This window comes from Aulonocara sp. 'chitande type north' Nkhata Bay, linkage group LG3 (assembly GCF_057382095.1).
Source record: "Aulonocara sp. 'chitande type north' Nkhata Bay isolate Kocher_YH1m ecotype deep benthic linkage group LG3, A_spYH_male_GT1.1, whole genome shotgun sequence".
Classification (NCBI taxonomy): domain Eukaryota; kingdom Metazoa; phylum Chordata; class Actinopteri; order Cichliformes; family Cichlidae; genus Aulonocara; species Aulonocara sp. 'chitande type north' Nkhata Bay.
In genome coordinates, this window is record NC_141346.1 from 69973471 (window position 1) to 69998637 (window position 25167).

General features: G+C 42.7%; 2 protein-coding genes and 1 pseudogene across 2 annotated transcripts; 2 read left to right on the plus strand and 1 right to left on the minus strand.

Annotated features, from left to right (window-relative positions):
- Positions 1-905: 905 nt before the first annotated feature.
- LOC147336875 (uncharacterized) lies at positions 906-9699 on the plus strand (annotated as a pseudogene).
- Positions 9700-11707: 2008 nt separating this feature from the next.
- On the plus strand, positions 11708-12761 carry LOC147336876 (uncharacterized). Its single transcript, XM_086285666.1, has one exon. The coding sequence runs from the start codon at positions 11740-11742 to the stop codon at positions 12433-12435; it is 696 nt and encodes a 231-aa protein (XP_086141792.1). The 5' UTR covers positions 11708-11739; the 3' UTR covers positions 12436-12761.
- A 3667-nt stretch (positions 12762-16428) lies between these two features.
- Positions 16429-17669, minus strand: LOC147336877 (uncharacterized). The gene has a single exon (XM_086285667.1). The coding sequence runs from the start codon at positions 17647-17649 to the stop codon at positions 16585-16587; it is 1065 nt and encodes a 354-aa protein (XP_086141793.1). The 5' UTR covers positions 17650-17669; the 3' UTR covers positions 16429-16584.
- Positions 17670-25167: the final 7498 nt, after the last annotated feature.

Below are 25167 nucleotides of genomic sequence, written 5' to 3' on the forward strand. Positions count from 1 at the left end.
TGAGATAAGAGCACCATTTGTGGGAAAGATGACAGTATTTCCAGGCTGGATGCTGTTTGCAGGGAGAACTGAATGAAAGTCTCCTGCACCTCAGCGCTGAGGTCCACACCTGTGAACACAGATGAGGTCAATCTGCTGCAGCACGTAGAGCTTTACTGATCAGCAGGTTCAAAGGATTCAGCAGAGCGTAGAGTCAGACCTAAATGCCACATCACCATAGAGTTTGTTAACAACAGCTTTCTTTGCCCTTTGTCTCGATGGACTGAATCAGGGATACTCGTCATACTTCACCTCAACCACGTCACTGAGAGACCCCAGCCTGACACAGCAGCAGAGATGATGAAAGCAGAAACAGCAAACAGATGCTTCAGTTGTGTTTCTCTCTGTGTGTGCGCTCACGCCCACTTGTGTGTGTGAACTTTCCACGTACCTCAGCTTGTTTCTCCAACATGAGCCATCAGGGCTGAAAAACATCACTAACACATGAATTCTTTCTCTTTTTGTTATCACCTGTGATCATGTGTCTCATGTTTCTGTCATTCACCAGTTCTTGTATAGTTACGTATAACTAGACTTCTGTGGGACGTAAATGATTGTTTTGTATGCAGATCTGTACAAAGGATGTAAACACTTGATTACAAAGGAGATCTCAGCTGTGTTGTGATGGATGGACTTCAACGTATTTGTTAAAAAAGAGAATAAAGCAAAGTGTTTTAGCTGTTTGGGAGTTTTTGTTTGATTCGATTCAGTTTTATTTCTATGGAGTCAAATAATAACAAAGGCTCTAGAACAGCCCTGAGTTTGTCCAGGTGACACTCCTCTGAAGAACAAAGACAAAGAGGAAGAAGGGGATTCGTTTTCAAGTCTTGTTTCTTTCAAAATAAAAGCTGAAATGTTTTGGAAGCATGATAATGTTTCAGCCAGGATGCCGTCTCCAAGGAGACCTGCACCTCAGCGCTGAGCTCCACATCACGCCCTGTGAAAGCACAGATATAAATCTGCTGCAGTGAGAAGAACTTTACCCAACACAAGTGTAGAAGTAGACATTTGACTTTACCTACAACCTGTTAACAACAAAGCTTTCATTGCCTCTGTTGTTGATGTCATGTAGGACTAATCATACTTCACATCAGCCATGCACACGTCAGAGGATCTCCAGGCTTTCAGTAATAAAGCCAAGCAGATGATGTGAACATAGCAATAGTAAAACATGCATCATAATCAGCTGTATGTGTCGACTATGTGGCACCTCAGTCTTGTTGGCATGAAGAAAAGTTGTGTAACATGTAGCATAAGGGCTGCAAAGACATCATGTAGACAGCAGTCGTCTGTTAGTCGTAACGTATCTCCTGTTAAAGAGTTAAATGTGCGTTCTCCATCTCTGTCCTCTCACAGCTCGCCGTATACCAACTCCAGCTGTCGTAACCATGGCTGTGCCCATCAACACGCTGAAGCTGAGACACCACCCGTCACTATGGCGACTCCAATAGGGTTACCTGTCAGCTGTGGACGCATGAAAGGAAAACAGCAGAAACACAGACATGTTTACTGGAACATTTCCTATTGACAGCTTTATGGAAAAGTGGGTTTAAACACTTTTCTATGTTTTATTTTGTTTATTTATGGATTTATTGTGAAAGGAATTTCAAAGGTTTAATTTGACCTTTCCCCTGTTTTTCATACAGACTGGAGACGAATGGATGGTGCTTTCTTTGTTTGTCTAAAGATAATGAATAAAACTCTACACACATCTTAAACCACCCTCCTTTCTATATATTTTGTTATATAAATGGAAAGTATATAAGACACAAACTGAGCTTATATGATACTAAGGACCCTGGAGGTCAGTCCACCTTTATAATTCAGCACAGCCTGGAGTCTCTTAGTCAAGCTTGTTTGTGTTTTCTGTGAGGAAGTTTTCAGCAGCAGCTCTTTTCTTGGATGTTGGTTCCCTTTGTTTCCATCCTCTGTTAAGATGTTTCAGTAATGTTGAGGTCTGGGGAGGCCAATCCATGGCTGACGTCCTGTGATGCTGCATTAGCAGTTTGTTCATAGTGAAAAATGAAGCCACTGCCAATCAGACATTTGCACAGTGGATCAACTTCTGATGGTACTGTCCTGAATTCCACACCTATAATATGTTTGCACATCCTGATGAATACGTGCAGCTGATTTTCAGTCCAGTTCCTGTGTGACAGACGCCAGTCTTTCTGCCTGTGTCCTTCCTTAACAATAGAGCCATCCTTCCACTGAGACTGTTTCTGATGAGGCTTCACTGAGCAGTAGATGGATCCCTCAGCTCATCTAATCGTCCTATTTCTAACACATGACTGTCAGAAACTGTTAATCTGCTGCAGCTCTTTAACTCCTCCACTTCTTTTTTTGTAATCTCTTAGTTTCCTCATCTTTTAAGGTGGCACTGCACACCAGATCCAAAGTCAACATGCTGTTATATAATGGAGTTGAACCTGTAATGGAGTTTGATTTAAACCAATCAGCAATTAAGTGAATGATGATGAGCAAAGATGGTGGAGGTGGTGGATGAAGACCGCTGTGGTTGGCTCCTCGTATAGAGCAGAGTGAGGTTGTGTTTGCACATTATTATAAAACCATGTTCACCATATATTTTAGCTGCAGACAATAACATGATTTCTTTGCTGTGGTGATTTTATTCCACTTTGGTAAAATGGAAAACCATCATTTCTTGCTGTAATTCACACATTATTCCAAGAGCCTCAACACAAGCATTGTAGTCCGACCATATATAGACAAATCAATAGTTGTGTTTGTAACAGCTCATGAACATGAATCGTTCCACATTACTTTAAAATCATTGTAAACTAAACTGGAATAAATGAGTGTTTATATATAGTTTTGTCTCAGCTGTTCATACACAGTGTTTCAGTTCTTATCAGAGTCCCACCGTCTCACTGTGGTGAACCTTTAGCTCTGTTGTAAGCGTGTTGTTAGACCAGGTTTCCCTCATTTAAAAATAATCTCTCATTAGAAATGGACATGATGTCTAAGACATAGAAATGCTTATTATGGGTTCACTTGATGTCACTGAAAAGATGCACATGGGTAACGTGCAGGCCATCCAGCTCCGAGGTTTATCTCCTCACCTCGAGTCTGCGACACTCTCTCCGTGTCCTCTCAGATAAGGGCGCGCACATTTCTGCACCATCTTCTAAATTACAAAGAGCGATTCACAAAACAGAAGCTCACAAAACACTCATCACAAACCAAAAATGGCTCCACTGAGCGTCAAACTATCACCAGAATTTACTGATAATCTAAAGACTCACAGAACTCATTTTGTCTCATTTTGTCTTAGTTTGAGACATAAGTGCATGATCATAATACTGTGTAGTTAGATGAGACAGAGCTGGTGCTTGCTCTTAATTATCCTCTTCATGTTTCCCGAGCCTCAGCAGTGGAAGCTGCCATGGATAGAAAGACTATGACTCATCTTAAATCTCAAATCTTTGTCTCCAAAGAGCTGCTGATGTGTCCGATATGATCCACAAGCTTAAACTAGGATTATAAGTGTGTGCAGTGATGTGTGTGAAACCTCTGAGGACTCACACGTGTGTGTTTCAGCCCACACACACATATGAAGCACTGCGACCTCACACAGAAGTGTTTTACACATCCAACCTGAATCCTGATCATTTCTACAGTTTATTAAGTTCAGCTTCACCTGAACATCAGTGATGAAGCTGCTCTGACTCCATCACAGCTCACAGCTGTTGGAATGAGTCAAACAATGAAGAAGGTTCAGAAACAGCTGATGATTTTACAGAAACATGATGCAAACATGAAAATGGACACATGATTTTTTTATTAACAGACACCGTTTATGTTTCACTGTGCATGACGTCATCAACACTGACACCAGGGGGCGCTCATCACCAGCCTGAGGAAGTGTGATAATGGGGGGAGACGCAGTGTTGTGTGTACTACAGTCGGACAGAAGGAAAAACTTCCTCCTGAAAACATTTTCATCCTTCCCAAAAGTGTTTGAGTCAAATGTTACAAATATATAAATACAATAAAACACAGGGTCTTACATAAAATTAGTGATGCAGTTGTGCACTGAGCACCTTCCTCAGATGAGTCCAGCTGCTGAACACATTAACATCTGTATGTAAATGTAGCCGAGAACCAACCTGAGCACTGCTGGGAAAATACAAAGGCAACCATCAAAGTGCTGTATTATCTTATTTATGTTGAATGTTGACTTAGATCCACACCACGATTTATGAAATTATAGAACTAAAATAACAACAATCGTCTGCTTCTTTAAAATTTCTTTCATTACATCAAACCAGTGAAAACTGAAAAAAACAAAGAGCTGTTAGCATGTTTAGACCAACTTTGAGACAGAGACTGTAAAGTTCTGCACTTTAAATCCTGCCTGTGTTCCTGCAAATGATTCACACTGAAAGTATCTTAGTTTAGTATTGAGTGAGCCACAAAGCAGCCTGATAGCTTTAACCTCTGGGGGGTCCTAGAAAAATGCATACACTATCGGGCTTAGAGCCACAAATCGACCACGCCCTAAAAAGCGCTGTAAAAAATTTATATATTAATATTTTTTTCCACTTTAAATTAGCCAATCTTTTAGACCTACTTCTCCTTGAAATATTCATGTCAAGTTTTAATTACATTTCGCGGATTTTAACCCTTTTAATCGCAGTTTAATTACATGAGCGCACCGTTTTTTTTAGCCCCCCAAAACAAAACGAAATATTTAAAAAAACAAACATTTGAAGTAATATTTGATTGTTATTATAATTAGGCCTTTAGATGGACTAAAGATTGGTACCAACCTTCATTTCGATCGCCTTTTTTTTTTTTTTTCAGGACCAGAAAATGGTCTCCAGGCGGCAAATGCTCCTCCTCTAGGCCGAAATCAGTGCATCCTCCCGGGTTAACTCCCGACGATGTTGCATGTTGCGTCGGACCCCTTTTTCCAACACACACGTCCGGTACCACGTCACAACAAATACGTCATTTCCTGTTGATTAAAAAAAAAATGCACCCTCAAACGGTCCTAGGGGCCGAAAATGGTCCCGCCCGATCAGCGGGCGAAGCCGCTGCTGCACGCCGGAAATGAGGCTTCGTTTCCCGCAGGTCTGTTTAAGCCGCCCGCTGTTTTCGAGCCCGGGGTCAAATGTGGAGCAAGGGCGCCACCCGGTGGACAAATAAAAAAATTACAACTCTAAGGCCAGTACTGCAAACGGAAACGGAAACATAACCGATCACGATCGATTTGACCGTAATTTTTTTGCCGTGAAAAATAGCGTTTATAATGGGTTTCAATGGGGCACAAATCGACCACTAGGACCGATAGTGTAAGTTTGTCTGTAGCTTAGCCACTGAAGCTAATTTCCGGAAGTCATACTGAAATTTTAACAGTAAATGTGACCGAACTTTTTTTTGCAGACTTTCGCTATATTCCATTCAACACAGTGCAAATGGCGTGTAAATGAACAATGAAAAATGGCACAAATCGACCCAAGACCACCCAGAGGTTAAAACAGTAAAAGTAAATGAAATTGACAGTTTCAGTGTAGCTGGATCTATTATTGGGGGGTCATGAACCCCGTAACCCCGCCTGGTCCTGAGGTCAAATCCACCAGCTTTGTTTCAGTGCTTCATGTTCTCTCGTGTTTGTGTGCGTCCTCTCCGGTACTCCGGCTTCCTCCCACAGTCCAAACACATGCAGTTAGTGGGGTCAGGTTAGCTGTGAGTGGTTGTGTCTCTGTGTTATTCCACCTTAATAAATGACTTCCTGTTAGCATGAAGTGCTTCTGTAGGACTGATGTCATTTTCATGGTTGGATCATTTAAATGAAGCTGGACTCAGATGCAGTAAATAAGCTGATTGATCATTAATGAATAAAGCTGGTCAAACACATCACGTGGACACATGTGATTGTGTGTTGTAGTATTGATCCCAATGCTGGTATCAGTCCTGGATCAATAACACTGGATGGATGCGTTCAGCATGGAGCCCTGAGCTGTGTTACAGACAAACATGGAAACTGACAGGTCTGTGTCATTCACAGTCTGTAACACTTCTAAACAACAGAGGCTGACCCAAGTGCCTCAGAGCCAGGCACGCTCACATCACAGCTCTCTAAATAAGCCAGTTTCAAAATAAGAGCTGAAAGCTGTGTTTGCTTGTGTTAGCTCATTATTGTGGAGACTAACATTCAGTGATCATGTGTTCAGACTCATAATGATTACTCTCAGAAATCCTGATCTTTGTATTTACTGTGTGTTGTGTTGGATCAATAACTGAGATTCATGGTATCACACAGCTGTGCTGCTGCTGATGTCAGCACATCTGGAACAATACGAGGTATCTGCTACCAGACTGAGCAGGACGTGAGACCTGTGGACTGTTTAAAGCTGTCCCTCCACAGCTCACTCAGACCTGATCCACACCTCAGTGATATTCTCTGACTTCCTCAGTAGAGACAGAAACCATTCAGATCTGGGACCATCAGCTGACTGATGATGTCACACAGACTGTGTTTTTCAGGAACAGTGATTCTGATGTGAGCCTGCTAGCTGACAGCAGACCTGATGAAAGCACATGTTCACATCTGTGAGGACAGACTGGACTCTTTGACTGCACCTTGGTTCTCCTCAGAGGTCTGTACAGGAGCATGTCCACCCCCACTGAAGATCTCAGTCACTGTGAAACATAGAAAGCTGCTTGTGTGGCCTCTGCCTCACATGTAGATACAGCTACAGGTTTCTCTGTCAGTCAGACTGAAACAGTGTCCTGATGCTGCATCATTCAGCTCTGTGCCCCAGTCAGCATCACTGGGAGCTACCAGTGTTTCTGCCCTTTTCCTATAACACTACACTCAGCACAGGCTCAGCTGGTATCCAGTGTTGGACTTTGGCTTCAGCTGCTGTGATAGATCCTCTAACATAGATCAGCTCTGCTACATGTTGTTAGATAAGTGCAGCTGCTGTCATGTCCTGATGTTTCTCTGGCTCAGCAGCTTCTCCATCAGAGGTTCACATGGAGCTGATCCAGTATCTCCAGTAACTGTGTTCTGTGCCTCACTGGTTCATCCTTCTGTCTGTGTGACGTCAGTCAGATGTTGAAATTAAACTCTGTAATCTTCACTGTGTCACAGAGTTCAGTGAGTCCCGTTATTCACAGTATCAATCAGATCATCAGAGAACAGCTGATCAGCAATCAGTGGTGCCAACAGCGCCTCCTGTGGTGAGAGGATGCAATAATGCAATGTAGCATTTTTCCACTCAACACTTGCAGTCATGGAAACTGTCTGTTGGATCTGTGTGACGTTGCTTTCTTGGTTAGAGTTCCTCACAAATGTCCAGATGATTCTTCTAATGAGGCGTCGACCATGTTTGCAGCTCTTTGGAAGAAAACGTCGCCCTTTGCCATCCTTACTTTTCTTTGACTTCTTCAAATGCAGCTGAACTCCAGCTGGTATTTTCTTGGACTTTGCAGCTGTTTCTGGTCATCAGTTCATTCCTGCAAACCTCTGAAGCTGAACAACAATGATGCTGCATTGCTGGCTGATCCCAAAAGGTTGATTCTGTTCATCTGGACGTTTTCAGAAACGTTTGCTCACTGATCAGGTGACTTCTTCAGTCTCAGCTGACTGCAGCTTTACAAGCTTACAAACAGCACATTTGCACAATGACTGAAAGCAGCAGCACCTGATATATATGATACTAATATAATACATATACATATATAATCCATACTAATGATGAAGGAACTGAGCTCACAGTCCATTGTTCATTCAGTGAACTACTCAGTTTATTTTGGGCCTCAGAAATGCTCACTCTGTTTGTACATCACTGTCAGCAATAGACTCATTCTGCTGTGTGGACAGGAACACATGTGACATCACTTCCTGTTTGTTTGTGACTGAAGAGGAAGAAGTTTACAAGGAATCATTTAGAAGAGTTTCAAACATCAACTGATTGAATCCATGAATCTGAAAACGTGTTTGTGAGTGAAAGAGACAGACATGTACAGACTGAACTATCTGTTCAACAGTCAGAGTGTTTCTGTAACAGGAGACACTCTTTACACTCCACTCAGCACAGGGACACTGAGGCACCACGAGACCAGAGTCTAAACCCAGGATAAAGAGTTTGAGTGAATGTGGTGTTGAAGGTGTGGAGGTGGATCAGAGTGTCAGAGGAGACTCTGTAGAAGGACAGAGTGCCAGCAGGACAGTCCACATACACTGCTGCTCTGTTAGAGACAGAGGAGGAGGAGGAGGAGGAGATGGATGTTTGTCTGTTATTGTGACAGACAAGATGGCGCTGGAGTGACGGCAGCCTTTCCAAGTAGCTCTGCAACACCGCACCTTTTTGTTAACTTTAACTTTTTAGACTAGGCTTTTCAAACTTTTTTTCACCTTCCTCTACTTATACCTCTTAGATATAGCGATACAAGATGGATAATGCACTTTTTAAAACTTCTGGAACCAGTTCCTTCATCTATTCGAGAGCGGAGCTGCTGGCACTAAAAACAAAGGGACAGACCGGCATGCGACACAACATCCCGGCCGAGCTAAAGAGGAGCTACAGAGGCTGCAAAGCTGGAGCGAGGAGAGCGGATCACCGGAGGCGATTCAAACCATCAATCCCGACAGTGATCATGGGCAACGTGAACTCGTTACAGAATAAGATTGACGAACTGTGCGCTCTGAACAACCACAGACTATACCGTGAGTGCAGCTTGTTTATCTTCACGGAGACGTGGCTAACCGAGCTAACGCCGCAGGCTAACGTAGACCTATGCGGTTTCACACCCGTGAGAGCCGATAGGGACACGCAGGCCAGCGGAAAAAGCAGAGGTGGGGGACTCATTGTCTACGTTAACAACAGATACTGTAACCCTGGACACGTCTCCGTTAAAGTTTCGGTATGCCGTCCGGACCTGGAGCTGCTAGCTGTTAGCTTGCGGCCATATTATCTACCTCGGGAGTTCAGTCATGTGATCTGTGTGTGTGTTTACATCCCTCCGAGGGCCGACGCAACAGCTGCCTGTGAGAAAATACACACAGTCACAGCAAGACTTCAGACACAAAACCCCGAGGCTTTCATTATTATATCTGGAGACTTTAACCATGCCACACTGGACTCTACTCTGGCTGCTTTTCACCAGTTTGTGAATTGTCCCACAAGAAGCAACAGGACAATTGACCTACTGTATGCTAATGTGAGAGATGCATACAGAGCCACCCCCCTCCCCCCACTAGGGAAGTCAGACCACAACCTGGTTTACCTACAGCCACAATACACACCCCTCGTCCAAAGGCAGCCGGTCACAACGCGCTCCATCCGGAGATGGACCCCAGAAAAGGAGGATGCTCTGAGGGACTGTTATGACACCACAGACTGGGATGTGCTCCTAAGCCCACATGGTGAGGACATAGAGGGGGCGACACACTGTCTTACAGACTACCTCAACTTTTGTGTGGACACGGTCGCCCCTGCTAAGACGGTACGGTGTTATCCTAATAACAAACCGTGGGTAACACAGGAAGTCAAAGCTGTCCTCAACATGAAGAAGAAGGCTTTCAGGAGCAAAGTGAAGGAGGAGATGAAGGCAGCACAGCGGGAGGTGAAACGCTGCCTGAGGGAAGCAAAGGACACCTACAGGAGGAAGGTGGAGCAGAAGTTGGAGAGGAACAAGGGAGGTCTGGAATGGTGTGAAAACCATCACAGGCCACAACACCAAGAAAAGCACAGTGGGGGGGACTGTGGAGAAGGCAAACGAACTCAACAACTTCTTCAACAGGTTTGACCAGCCCACAACCCCCCCACCCTCACCCTCACCTTCACTACAGAGTCCAATCCCCACTCTCCTACCTCCCTCGCTTCCCCCCCTTCCTGACACCATGACACCCCCCTCCTCCAATCCCTCTCTCAGCAGCAAGACATCTCCCCCCCTCCCCTCTTCCCAAACATCTCCCAGTGTCACAGTGGATCAGGTCAGGAGACAACTGAGGAAGCTTCGCCCCAGAAAGGCAGCAGACCCAGACAAGGTGTGTCCTAGGATGCTAAAGGCGTGTGCTGCTGAACTTGGGGAGCCGCTACAACGAGTCTTCAACCTCAGTCTGCGACTGGGGAGAGTGCCCGCCCTATGGAAGACATCCTGCATCGTCCCGGTCCCCAAAAAGAACCGGCCCAATGAGCTGAATGACTTCCGACCGGTGGCACTGACGTCACATCTTATGAAGACTCTAGAGCGGCTCTTCCTCAACTTCCTCCGACCACAGGTACAACATGCCCAGGACCCACTACAGTTTGCATACAAGGCGGGTGTCGGAGTGGAGGATGCCATCCTGTACCTCCTACACAGAGCCCACTCACACCTGGATGGGGGAAAAGGCACGGTCAGGATACTGTTTCTTGACTTTTCCAGTGCCTTTAATACCATCCGGCCCTGTATGCTTCAAGAAAAACTGAACAGGATGGAGGTGGACCCCTGCCTGGTGGCTTGGATCTCCGACTACCTCACTGACAGACCACAGTACGTCAGGCTGAAGGACATCACGTCTGACACAGTGGTCAGCAGCACAGGAGCACCACAGGGAACTGTGCTGTCCCCTCTTCTCTTCACCCTGTACACCTCTGACTTCTGCTACAACTCTGAATTATGCCACATTCAGAAGTTTGCAGACGACACAGCCATCATGGGGTGTATCTGGGATGATCAGGAAGAGGAGTACAGAAGTCTGGTGAGGAACTTTGTCGCATGGAGTCACACAAACCACCTGCAACTCAACACCTCAAAGACTAAGGAACTGGTTGTGGACTTCGGGAGGTCTAGAGCAGGTCCACTGCCGGTTCAGATAGAGGGGGAGGAGGTGGAGGTGGTCAACAAGTACAAGTACCTCGGGCTGTGGGTGGACAATAAACTGGACTGGTCATGCAACACAGAGCACCTGTATAAAAAAGCCCAAAGCCGACTGTACTTCCTCAGGAGGCTGAGGTCTTTTAACATCTGCAGGAAGCTCCTGAGGATGTTTTACCAGTCGGTGGTTGCTGGAGTACTTTTCTATGCTGTGGTGTGCTGGGGGAGCAGCACAGCAAAGAAGGACTCATCCAGGCTGGAGAAACTGATCAGGAGGGCTAGCTCTGTGGTCGGCATGAAGCTGGACACTCTGGTGACAGTGGCAGAGAAAAGGACATTAAAGAAACTGATGGACATTATAGACAAGGCGCTCAGCTCTGTGTATGTGCCAAGACCAAGAGCTTTCTCTGCTGTGCACAGACTGTGAGAAAAGATCAGGCTGGATCCTGCAGCAACCACCAGGCCCAGGCTCTTCCAGCAGCCACTAGGCCCAGGATCCTCCTGCTCCACCAGGCCCAGGATCCTCCAGCAGCCACCAGGCCCAGGCTCTTCCAGCAGCCACCAGGCCCAGGATCCTGCAGCAGCCACCAGGCCCAGGCTCTTCCAGCAGCCACCAGGCCCAGGCTCTTCCAGCAGCCACCAGGCCCAGGCTCTTCCAGCAGCCACTAGGCCCAGGATCCTCCTGCTCCACCAGGCCCAGGATCCTCCAGCAGCCACCAGGCCCAGGCTCTTCCAGCAGCCACTAGGCCCAGGATCCTCCTGCTCCACCAGGCCCAGGATCCTCCAACAGCCACCAGGCCCAGGATCTTCCAGCAGCCACTAGGCCCAGGATCCTCCTGCTCCACCAGGCCCAGGAGCGTTAAGATGCCGCCTAAGAGGAGCAACGTTAATGAGGAGGAACTGGAGGACATAAAGAAATCCCTAAACTTTATGTCTGAAGAAATAACAACAATTTCAAAACAACAAAAACTGATACTCAATTTAATGGATGATATTAAAGAACTAAGAAGGCAGAGCGAGGAAAAGGACAAGAAGATTGCTATGCTGGAAGGACGGGTGTCAGATCTGGAACAATATTCAAGAGTAAATGATGTGATAGTGACAGGACTGGAAACCAAGCATCAGACATACGCACGGGTAGCAGCAGCAGAGAGAGGGGAGCCACCCGAGCAAGAGCTACGCTCTTTGGAAGAGCAGGTAATGGCCTTCTTTAAAAGCAAAGGTATAGAAATGGACAGTAAAAATATTGAGGGATGCCATCCTCTTCCGAGAAAAAATCAAATACCTGCCATTATCATTCGTTTTGTTAATAGAAAACAGAAAAAAGAACTGCTCAAGCAAGGAAGAAAGCTAAAAGGTACAAATGTTTATTTAAATGAACACCTAATCAAGAAAAATGCAGACATTGCAAGACAAGCAAGAATATTAAGAAAACAGAAGAAAATACAGTCAACTTGGACGTCAGACTGTAAAATATTCATTAAGTTAAATGGAACACCAGAGCAGGCTAAGGTTCTAGTCATCAAAGAGATGACGGAACTAGAAAAATATAACCGATAAATGCAAAGCAGTGCTAAATATGATGTGACCGTCCAAGTGCACAACCAACGCAGATGTCTGACAATTTTCAACTAACAACTCATATAGATATTGAAAATAAGACATTGATGTATGACAGCAACATAGATCCTGATTGTAATTTCTTTAACAATAAGACAAATGAATGCAATTATTATACAAATGAGCAACTTAAAAAGGAATTCAAGGTAGAACAGGGTATAACAATGGTTCACTTTAATAGTCGAAGCTTATATGCAAACTTTCAATCCATCAAAGACTACATAACACAGTTTGAACAGCCATTCAATGTGATAGCCATATCGGAGACCTGGATAACTCCTGAAAAAGAAGAAGACTTTAAAATAAATGGATATGAATTCCTTCATGTAGACAGGATCAACAAGAAAGGAGGTGGGGTGGCACTTTACATTGATAAAAACCTAAAGTACAAAAGAATGGGAAGAATGACAACTGTTATTGATGGAGTGATGGAATGTTTATCAGTGGAAATAATTATAGAAAAAAGGAAAAACCTAATTGTCAGTTGTATATATAGAACACCAGGGTCTAAGATTGAGATATTTAAGGATAATATGGAGGACTTATTTACAAATATAAATCAGAAAAGAATGTTTATTTGTGGGGACTTTAATATTGACTTATTGAATCCAAATCATAATAAGAGTACAGAAGAATTTATTGATTCCATGTACAGCATCGGTTTATTTCCACTGATAACAAGACCGACCAGAATAACATCTCATTGTGCAACTCTATTAGATAATATATTTACAAATATAATAGAAGGAAAGATAAAAAGTGGGCTGTTAATCAATGATATAAGTGACCATTTACCAGTCTTTGCATCGTATAATTGCCATTATAAAGTGAACAACGATGGACATAAGATTATTTACAAAAGAATAAGAACAGAGAAGACCTTAAATTGTCTTAGAAATGAACTTTTAAAGCAAGATTGGAATATTGTATATGAACAAACAGAAGTTAATAAAGCTTACGAAGGATTTTTAAGAACATTTAACACATTACTTGATAAAAACTGCCCAGTAATTGAAATCAATAGGAAACACAACTATGCAGGAAGACCATGGATGACAAAAGGACTACAAAATGCCAGCAAAAAAAAGAATACCTTATATCGAGAATTCATAAAAAAGAGAACAATAGAAACTGAAATGAAGTATAAAACTTACAAAAATAAATTAACTAATATAATGAGATCCTGTAAAAGAGAGTATTACATTAAAAGGTGTAAAATTATGATATTATTTTATGCCATGTTATACCCCTAATTAAAGATTGTGAATTATTATGTAGTTTTAGTTTGCATTATTCTCCTGAATTAGAAGAAGCTGATAACTATTGCATTAGTTAAACTGATTTGCATTACATTAAATTGCTGACTTGTTGTGAATGAATGATATTGTTTTATGATGCATTATATTGCTGAGTTATAAGAAATACTGTTCGCAGAAGGTTATTGTCTAATTTGTCTGAGTAGAAGAGAACAGAGTGTGCTGGAGTTTTCTGCCCCATTTCAGCAGGAGCAGATAAACAGGGAGCCAAGGTCGTAGCTCAGGCGCTGTGTGAGAGAGAGCATGTGAATGTTTAGGCTTTTTATGATAAGGTGGAGGCACCAGAGGCTATAAAAGTTTGAGCAATGCTCCACCATTTTGAGATTTTGAGGCTGTCTGCATCAGTGTCCATCTCCCACGTGTGTGATCATTAAATCATCGTTTGACTCAACCCGGCCGGACCAGTGTTGTTATTGTGGTTTTTTCTCTTGTCTCCATCCCCAATATTTTGAACCTTAACAGCTTGGGGGCTCGTCCTGTGGTATTGGGGTGGAATTTAAAAGTTTGGACGGTCCGAGGTTGTCGAACGGACAGGCATGAGCCAGTGGTCTGATGTGAGTGGACAAAAGCCGGCTTATCTAAAGGTAAGGCACTACCTGTTGAATTATTTCCAAAATGTGCCAAATTGGATATGACTAAATTAAAGTCTACTCACTGAAATTACTGGTAGAGTGTCTGTTTTGATTTTGATGAGAATCACCGTGTGTTATGCAGTTAAAGTTGCTTAAGAATGTTTAATGAAGTTGAAGAAATATGAAACTGTTCTGGAGGTAACAGATATAATGTTGGGTTTGAGTCCCTGGATATTGAGCTGAAGGCTCAGGTAGTTTGGTAGGGAAATTAGGACAGAAACTGTTCTGGAGGAAACAGATACTGTTTAATTGATATGTTAAAATTTGTCAAAATTGTTTAGGTGAAAATTGTTATAGGACGGCACTGGAAGATGCTAAGAAGCACATAGCCCGGAGGTTACGCTCCCTCCTGGCCGTGGACGCGCGGTCTTGACCTGTCGGCGAACAGGGTTAGTTCAGTTTGGCTTAACTGTGGGGTACAGGGCATCCTGAAATAAGCTAGGAGTTACCGAGTCTCCTCACCGTTTAAAACGGTGTCATGTGCTTGTTTGGACAAAGTTAAATTGAGTTAGGGACTTTAGAAATCAGGCCATAGGCTGTTCTGGAGGAAACAGATACTGGTTAATTGATTACAAAAAAGTTAACTTTCTTCGGTTGGACCCGTTATGATAAATTTGTCGAAATTGTTTAGGTTCTTTAGAAATCAGGCCATAGGCTGTTCTGGAGGAAACAGATACTGGTTAATTGATTACAAAAAAGTTAACTTTCTTCGGTTGGACCCGTTAACTTAAATTTGTCGAAATTTGTTAGGTGCTGAATCTGTCAGGCCTGTCAGTGATTGTAAATATAAGACGTCTTTGTAATATAAAATAGAAGAGTTTTGTCTGAGCTTTGTGTGACCCTGTGTGTGACGACAGCGCACTGCAGCGCTGCGAGCTATTTTTAGACGGTGTGTGAACATGCAAATGAGCTGTGACACGCACAGAGGACTTTGCTTCCTGTTTAGCGTGTTTTTGAGTTTTATAATTTTGATTTGCAAACAATGATACATGCCTGTAAGTAAAACGCTGATTTTGCTGATTATGATACTACAAATAAGGTGTTGAATGACTAGGGTGTGAATGATGTTGGAGTTTAAAGCGGAAACTCAGAGAGGAGTGTGTTGGGAGACTGGCATGTAGTCTGCAGTGCAAAGGTGGGCGTCTTGCCTGCTAGTCTATTTAACAGTGATGAAAATGATATTAAATAAATCTCTGTGTGTTGATACAGGTGGCTATGGGGCTGGACCAACTGCCCCCACAAGCACGGCGGCCGAAGCAAAATTATAGTAATGGAAACCAAACTCAGCAAGAATCAGCAGCTGTGGAAAAGACAGCAGCTAGCAGAGAATTAAAGGAGAAATTAAGAGAAGTTTTACACATAAAATTTTTTTTTTTTTTTTTTTTTTTTTTTTTTTTAGTGAGACAAAGTGAATCAATGTTTTATTTTTTGTGTACAGGTACAATTTGGTTTTTTAAAAAAAAAAAAAAAAAAAAAAGGACATAAAATCATTTGTTCTTACCAAAACTGGGAAGTGTGTGACAACTAATCATTTTTATACAGATATCAGACATTAGGACAGTACACTTTTTTTTTTTTTTTAACCCTTGGGCAATTAAAACTACCATCGACATAACACTTTAAAAATATCTAAATGGCCCAAGCTACTAGGGAAATGTCTACATTGGCACGCTCAGAAGTTGGAAGAGAAGCTGACAGTTGGCTAAACACTTAACACATAACAGCTGTAGTATTTAAAAAAAAAAAAAAAAAAAAAAATTATAAACCCCAACTAGAAACAAAGGTGTCTTACGCTGAGACCACTAGCCATGAGTTCTGGAGTGTCCAAGTGTGCACAGACTTGGAGACAGGTTCCTGTCTGAATTTAGGAGTCCTTTAAGTGAGATGTACTTTCCACTCGATGATCCTGAGTCAAAGCTACTCGTAGGCTGTTTCAGTAATAATTTCATGAAGACACAGGTGGTTTTTAAAAAGGAAAGAAGAAGAAGAAGAAAAAAAAAAAAAAAAAAAAAAAGGCAGCAGCCATGCATTTTCCAGGGACCAATGATGGTTATAGACCCCATTCAGTGGTTTCAAACACTGACCAAAAAAGGAAAAAAAAATAAAAGGGGGAGGGAGATGAGCACTCAAACTACACTGTTTTAGTAAGGTAAAAAAGTAAATTCAAGGTCGTCATCATCATCATCACCAAGAAGGGTCATGGCTATGAAGAAACTAATTAGATCCACTCCATCATCTTCATCCTCAAAGTCATCTTCTCCAAAATGCAGAAAGGACGCGCTGTGTCGACTTTTGTCATGTCGGTAAAGGCACTCGCTTTTGAAGGGGCAGCATTGGTATCGAGAATAGTAGGTGCAGGATTTCTTACTGAATTTTTGCTTGAACTCAGTAATTAGATCTTCCTTTTCTTGTCCTTCAACCCAGTATTTGTGCGGCACATAAAAGGCAGACCTCACGCGGCACTGTGGGCAGCGTTTTATCACAACCAGGCCGAGGTCTTTGGTCTTCCTCCAGGTCATTATGCATTGTAAACAGAAGGAGTGATTGCAGTTGGGCAAGATGCCAAAGACACCGCTTTTCAGATCAGTCTTTTCATACACTTTGTCCATGCAGATCCCACAGGTCACGTCTTTGCTCCTGAGGAAGGCCTCAGTTTCCTCCTCCCTTCCCTGAGAACCAGAAGCTGCAGCGGCAGCCCCATTCTCTGGGGTTTCAGATGGGGAGATCTCCTCATTTCTTCCATCGCAGGCACCTGCTTCAGCAGCTTCTGAGCTTTGAGACGATCCCAGACCAGATTCTTCTGACTGCTCCTCAGCGATATTCGCTGGCAGGTGCCCAGTGTCGCATTGAGGGTTTGAGGTATCAGCTGCCAACTCTGATCTGCTGCACTCTTGTTCAGATGTCACCTCAGCTTGCAGAACTGCAGGTTCTGACCCTCGCCTATCAGGTGACGCGTGAGCCACACTGGAGGAGGAGACCGTAGGTACTGAAGCCCTTCTTCCTGCAACAGTTGTGCCAGCTTCAGACTGAAGAACATGGAAAAACCTGCAGCGCTCACCATACCAGCATCCACCTTTCTGATAATACCGACATATTTGGGATGAGTGTATGGTTGGCCATTCATGACGATAATTGCATCTTGAACCAAATCTGCAAGAGCCATTTATGAAACGCCGACAAATGTTTCTACTACGAGCCGAGTCCATCCTCCGTGTGTTTTGAACGAGCCGCCCTTTACACATAAAATTGCGGCCAACAGACTTGTGGAGGTTGGGAAGGCGCCTGGAGCATCACAACAAGAAGGTGAAACAAAAACACACACAAGCAGAGAAATGTGAGAGAGAGGCACGTGCTAGAGAAATGCCTCGTTTGAGAAAAAAACGTTAAATTAGCCCATCTACAAACACACATACACGCAATGAAGAAACAGCTTACACCCATGAACATGTGAAGATTTTCCAGCAAGTTTAAAGCAGTGAAGCTTAACATACACCCGCCGTTACACAATAAAGTTTATCCACTACTAACAAATAAACCCTCTGGGTTGCAGGACAACTTAACTTCAAAAAAAAAAAAAAAAATCACAACCAGTGATAACACGACAAATTTAGTGGTTAATAAAAGTCAAATTGTGACATGTTTTCTTCTGATTGATTAATACAAGTGATTACTGAATGAAAGAAAATTCCATTTTTGTGCTTTAAACATGATCTTAAGAATTTTAACATGTACCTGTGTTGTCCTGTCAGCTTGGTGGGTTATGAGAGGATTATATGGTGAGAAAAAACAAAAAAAAAAAAAAGGGGGAGAGAAGGCTGACACAGGGCCTGGTCCCGTTGTTTTTCCCCTCTCTGAGTAACACAGCCAATACAACATGATTTTCCTGTTCGTTTGTTTTTGTTTTTGTTTTGTTTTGTTTTTTCTCTTTATGCTTGATTACAGGCTGCTTTGTCGGCCCGGAAAAGCCGAGGCTGACCCTGGACTCCTGCTCTCCCCTCTACCATCTTTGCTCTCTCCTCTACCATCTTTGATGTGACCCTGACCAAATGCTAAAGCAGCTGAACCCGCAACAACAACTTGAAAATGTCAACAGTGCTGCAGGAAAATGATCTCATGCAGCAGAGACGGAGAGCGGTAATCCAAGGCCCGTTTCACTACACGGGGAGATTTCTGTCAGCGTCTTTTCTTTCTGAGAAGACTGAGAAAGGCCCGGCTCCCACCACCGATTCTGACCACCTTATATAAAGGAATTATTGAGAGCATCCTGAGCAGCTATATCACTGTCTGGTTCGGGAACAGCACCATGCCGGACAGACAAGCACTACAGAGGGTTGTGCAATCAGCTGAGCGCACCATCCGCTCCGAGCACCCTGACCTGCACTCAATCTACAGCAGGCGGTGCTGGACCAAGACCAGGAAGATCGTGAAGGACCTCAGCCATCCCAACAACAGACTGTTCTCTCTGTTGCTGTGTACGTGACAAATAAACATCTGGATTTGGAAAACGAGGCACTCGCAAAGCCACCAGCATTGTGCCTGATTGGACACACCCCTCTCACACACTCTTTACATTCTTGCCATATGGAAAAAGACAGCTTCAGCTGACAGAGCTGTGACGAGACGCCCATTAAGCCCAGATGAAAAGTGAGGCAGAGCAAAACCATGCTGACCTTAACCACTCTGCATTAAAACTGTGCAGGACAGTGACGGACCAACAATGACCATCGGGCAGCAAAAAGGGCGTGCCAGAGACAGGAGGAGTAACTGAGGTCAGGAGGCACCTCAGAATGGACAAAACACCAGGAGAAAATAAGCTGAAGGCACAGGTGTCGGGGCTCGGCCAGGAGCTGACCTCTGAGAAGAGCCGAACAGCAGAGCCGCAAAAGGCCGTGGAGCAAAGCAAGGAAAACATCAATGGACTTAAATCTGATTTCTACGGAAAAGACTCTGAGGTTTCTGCCCTCAATAAGACCTCGAGGCATCAGAGCAGAAACTGAGCATGGCCCAGGAGGAGCTAGCTGAAAATCGAACCCATCAGGCTTGGAGTCCAAGACACCGGACTTGAAATCAGGCCGGAGCATCCTGGAGCTAGATGAGCAGTGTGATTTGTCCGGTCTGCTATGGAGCGAACGTTAGGGGGATGGCTTCCTGTCACCTCTGCCGTCCTCCGATCGCTCAGCGTCCTGGGCTGCCCAGCTCTGGACTGAACGCTCGGGCCGAGACACCCAAACAACCATGGACTCCATTCCCCTGGAATGGGACCACGACTACGACCTCAGCCGTGGGCTTGAGAGTGCAAGCAGGGATCCCAGAGAGCCTTGAGGCCTGTGTTAAACTAACAGAACAAAGATTGAGGTCTTCCACTGGGGAGGTGGAAGCTGCAGACTCTCCTATACACCTTCTGGATGTCAGCCGTTCCACCTGCAAACAAACGGACAGCAGTCGCACTTCTGCAAGCAACAAACGGACATCCAGACAATTGAGCTGCGTATCAAAACCCTGAAGGAAGACCGAAGCAAAAGGGTCAAGTTAAGGAGGAGCGAAATAAGGAGAAGATGCTGGACACTGGAGAAAAGGACTGCCTCAATTGGGGCCAGAACCAGTATGGACAGAACTCTGAGCAGCAGCACCAATGGATGCAAACAGACTGAAAAGGAGGAGGGCAGGACCCAGGGCACGCTTCAGGCCGTGGTTTACCCAGAACACTACAACAGGAAAGTGATGAACACAAACACCCACACAAACACACACATCTACATGCACCGACTCAGAGTGAAAAGAAACATACATATGAACATATGCACTCGTTGATTGAGGGAGAAATGACACACACACACACACACAAATTAAAATGTTGATTCAATGAACTGAGAAGTGATCCACACACACACACGCTGATGCAATGAAGAATGCTTTACTAACAAATGCTGCACACAAACATCCAAATACGGAGTTGGTTACAACAGCAAGAACTGATTGATTATTTATTGCTTAAATGTATTTCATGCCACGCAGAGGGCATTTGTGTAGATTTAGAGGACATGGTCTGAAGCACTTTGATAATGAAAACAATGTCTGTGCGTGATGTCTGTTTATGGCTCAAAGCCTCCACTGAATTGTTTACTGTGCTTCACACAGTCTAACAAGGAGCAGTGGTACAGAGCGAAAATGATGAATGAATGGTGTGAGTTTTATTTCGAAGAGATTATGAAAAGGTTGTGTTGATTCAACTTAGTTGTTTACGTTTTTGCCAAGGTAAAGAGTTGGTGTGTAACTAGTGTCTACTATTGAGTCAAGTAAATCCAACATGTTTTGTTGGTGCAAAAAAGGAGTTTTGGTTGATCTTTGGGTTTTGTTTGATACTAGGTTGATTCTATCAGTGAGGTTTGGATTGTTCTCTTTCTCTAAGAGAGAGAAAGATGGTTTGAACTTTGGACATGTTTGCAATGGGCCCCAGTATCTGTTATTGTATGAGTGTTTTATTGTTTATGTTTGTTTTTGCTTTTGTTACAGTGCACTGAGATAAGAACATCTGAGAGGTGTGATCCACCGGTGGTGATATTTTGGTATTTTGTGAGTTCCTGATTTAACAAATCAGCTCTTTAATCCAGGCCTGAGAGATTGAACTTTAAAGCGCTATAAAATATTCTTATTGAAAACAGTCGCAAAGTATTTTTTCTCCATGATTATAATGAGCTTGGGAGAAAATTCACTTATATGGGACACTGATCCTGAAGCCTAAAAGGATTGCAGCGAGTCAATCCAGTCCAAAGAAGGAAAAACAAACAAGGAGCTGTTTCCTTTAAAATGATGACGTCATCTTGCTGGTGATGGAGCCTCGAATAGGCTGCGCGTGAGACTCCATTATCAGCAACTTTTGGTATGAATGTGTGTGGATGTATGCATATGACTGACGACTAAAAGTCATGGACTGACGACTAAAAGTTTAACTGACTTGATACTGAGACAAAAACGGTGCTGACTTTAGGATTATTGAATGTCCACAGACAATTCACCCAGCCTGTAAAAGAAGGGTGGATGTTTTGTTTTGCTTTGTTTTGTCTGCAAGAACAGAAGAATGACAGAGACTAAAGAGCTGTAGCTTCACAGCAGTGTGAACTGCAGACTGAACCCTTTGGTTGCTAATTTTGAGCTACTGATGTTTGCATTAAGGAAATTGTGTTTTAGTAGCTGTGTTTTAATTAAGGTATTACATTATATTGTTGGGAATATTAAATGCTAAAGTGAAGAAAAGGTTTGATCCCACTCATGACTGAGCATGTTATTATTAACCATAGTGGGTCACTATAGAGAGTCAATTAATTTTAGAAAAAAAACAAACAAACAAAAAACCCTCCACCGAGGTCTATGAATAAGAGGGGAATGATAGACAGCCACACTCAAAATGGAGATATGTAATGATAAACACTGGTCCCCGTCTTTTGGGCGCTCTCTTGAAGTAGTCAACAATTTAAAAGTAAGATAAAATAACAGGGGCATGTGCTGAGGGGTGGTGCTGCACAAGAACAAGAGTAAAATAAAGAAAATATTGTTTTTAGAAGTGCAAATTAAAATGTACCATTACACTCAGAGGATCAATATGAAGCTTGATATTTGTTAATTTTGAATGAAGTACATGACTGGTGACTGTTCTGTCCTGAGCTTTTGTTTTTACAGCACCCGCTTGATCACACCAACAGTTTCTCGCCACCGAAGAGGGGTACTTGAAAAAAAAATAAAGAACGGGGAGGAATATCATCAAAACTGGAAAAAGGTAATCCCCAAAGGGGGTGATAACGCCATAACTTTCACTATGGTCAAATTCTCAAAATTTGACCCTCAAAAATTCTTCAAACATTTAGACACAAAGTGGAGATTTAGATAAATATAATGTCGTAAACCACATAAGCATGAAGTATTTGATTCAATAAGATGGTGAAATAACAAGCAGCAAAAGGTTGATCATGTTAATGGTGTTTATTCAAGGGTGCAGAGGAGATTATTATTATTAAAGACAACAAATGAAATAACGAAAAGTAGAAGTGGAAAAATTTGCGTTAACGGTAATAAAATCAAAAAAAGAAATACTAACTAAAACTGTACTGAATGTTCACAAAACTAACTAAAATTGACTAGATTTATAGCAGAATGTGTTTGGTTGCATTGATGTGTGCGTGCCCTGCTATAGTGAAATTAAGGTAGTACGTTAGTCGAGTCGTCTGTGTTGCTGCTCCGTTCACGCGCAGAATCAGGTCAGGAAAAGTCGGGAGACAGCGCCAGAATAGAATTGAGGATGATTTTAATATGACTGTTTTGTAGACATAACAAGAGTCTTGTAGTGGAGAGGGACGTAATGTCCTCCTGAGACCCAGAGAATAAGAAAAAACAGGGAGAAAATATTTTCGTTTTTTCTTTTTTTCTTTTTTTTCTTTTTTCTTTTAAATGAATCAAGTGTTATTAAAATAACAATCTCATAAGATGAAGATCAGGGACCAACCCAGAAGTCACTGACACTTCACTAGCTGTAAACTATTGGTTTAGGAATAAGTGATGGCACTGAACTTTCTATTTCACAAAAGTCAATTTATTTAGGATATCTGAGGAAGTACTGATTTTATTTGGAGACACAAAGGAACATTTGGCACTCCCCTCATCTCACATCTGTTTCATTGTTGTACCCAATCATTCTACAACTGAAATGCCTTGGACTGCTAACCATTTCAGGCAAGTGGAGTGAACCATATTTTGCTAGACTCTCATCAGATTGGGGCTTCCTTTTATTGATCTTTGGAGAGAAGTCTTCATTACTGGTATTATTCAGGTCTTGTTCACATGTTTGTCCCAGGTTTCTCAGCCAAGAGGAGCTTAAACTCCAGATACTGTGAGTTCCTTTCACACATTGAGATCACTGATAACTCTCGGCAACGACGTGATCTCGTAGAAACAATTAGGTGTTATGGATTCAACTATAATTGCGACTCTTATTTTTTACTTTACTGGAAAAGATTTCTGCATTTTACCCATATTTTAGTTTTAACTCAAAATCAAAATTCCAGATTCTACTACAGGTTGGTTTTGCACCAGATAGGACGACAGATTTCAGGTGGCCCTGTGTCTTTCTCTATTACATCTGCCACTGCATCTCGATAATCTTCTCTGTGGCTTTTAGTGGGTCCTGACCCTCTCATATTTTGAAAAATCTATGTTTGAATCTCCCTTAATAATTGTGTTAAGAATTCTCTCCGCCTTTGTCAAAAGTTGGGTATTAGGAAAAAGTGAAATAAATATAAATATAAAGTCCCAATGTGTAGAGCACACATTAATAAATTAGTCATGTTCCCTGTGAAAGTAAATGAGCCTAATTCTTAAAGACCCCTGAAATTATTTACTAGATGTTTATTTTTTGAATAAAATAAAAATCTGAGTTTAACAAAACATTTTAATTGTAAATATCAAGCTTACCTTTCTTTCTTCCATAAAATGTGCTTGTGGGCACGCCAGCCATTTTGAAAAGGTGGGAAAAACAATTGGCAAGGCCACACCCCCACACATGGGATATAATTTTAAAGGTTCTGTTGTCCTCTCTAAGAAACATCAGGACTTAGAGGAGTGGCAAGTAGAGTATGAGAGCTACAAGCAAAAAACTAAATGTGTACTACAGTGCGCAAAAATGAATTACTGGGTCATCAGGGGGTCTTGAGGGACATTTATAAAACAAAAAATCCCACAAACCTTAAAAGTGCACTTGAAAAGCTCACACAAGAAGGTTAACCTAGCTTACCTAGAAGACCTCATCAGGGGGAGCACACTCCCCCTCTTTTTAGAGCTCACCCACTTAACTCGCATCCCAAGAAAACAGCTAACCCCAGATAAGGCAGCGTGATGGATCCCGAGATAACAGGACTGGGACATCTAAATAAAGGTGTGAAACAATCGCCTTCAAAAGGTTATCAATTAACTTTAACCAAAATTAGGACCACTCGGTGCGGCAAGAGTTAATAGTTATTAGTCTCAACACCCAAGGATAACCAGAAGAGCATGACTGATATGATGGGACTGAGATTTTGTTACACTTAACTTTTGCAAAACACAAATAAAACTAAATTGAAACTAAGGATTTTCAGAAAATAAAAACTAGACTAAACTAGCAAAGAATTGGTAAAAACTAATTACAACTGGCAAAAAATTGAAAATCTGGAGTCGAAACTAAATAAAAAATAAAACCTAATGAAAATGGCGAAACGTTTAAAACCCTGGTGCACAGACGCTTCGAGCAGAGGCTCCAGCCATCCATTTACTCCAATAATAACCCCGTCACGGCGAAACATGACACCGTGAAGCACAATCTAACTGGAGAACCGGGGACCCTCTCCGCGAACGGGTTTTTCTCCCTAATTTAATGCTTTCTTTTAATGACATCGTTAACATTTCTCAACAAAAACACGAAAGTATCACTGATAATTCAACAATAAAATCGCTTCATGTTGTGGCCATCACACAGTGTTTTCCAAACTGATTCACGATCTGAAAGTGCGCAGATTTAACGTACATAATCCTTTGTTAGGTTTATTATTTTCATTTCACACGTAAAACACATTTATAGATTCATTCACCACTCCTGCTAGTTTTGGATGCGCTCGGCTCCAACCAATCAGACCAATTTACGCAGACGCACTAATCCCGTAACTGCACACTACCCATAATCCTCAACCGCCGTCGCTATG

Excerpts from the sequence above, each read along its gene's own strand:
- LOC147336876 (XM_086285666.1), top strand. The coding sequence starts at position 11,740 with ATGCCGCCTAAGAGGAGCAACGTTAATGAGGAGGAACTGGAGGACATA.
- LOC147336877 (XM_086285667.1), bottom strand. The coding sequence starts at position 17,649 with ATGGACTCGGCTCGTAGTAGAAACATTTGTCGGCGTTTCATAAATGGC.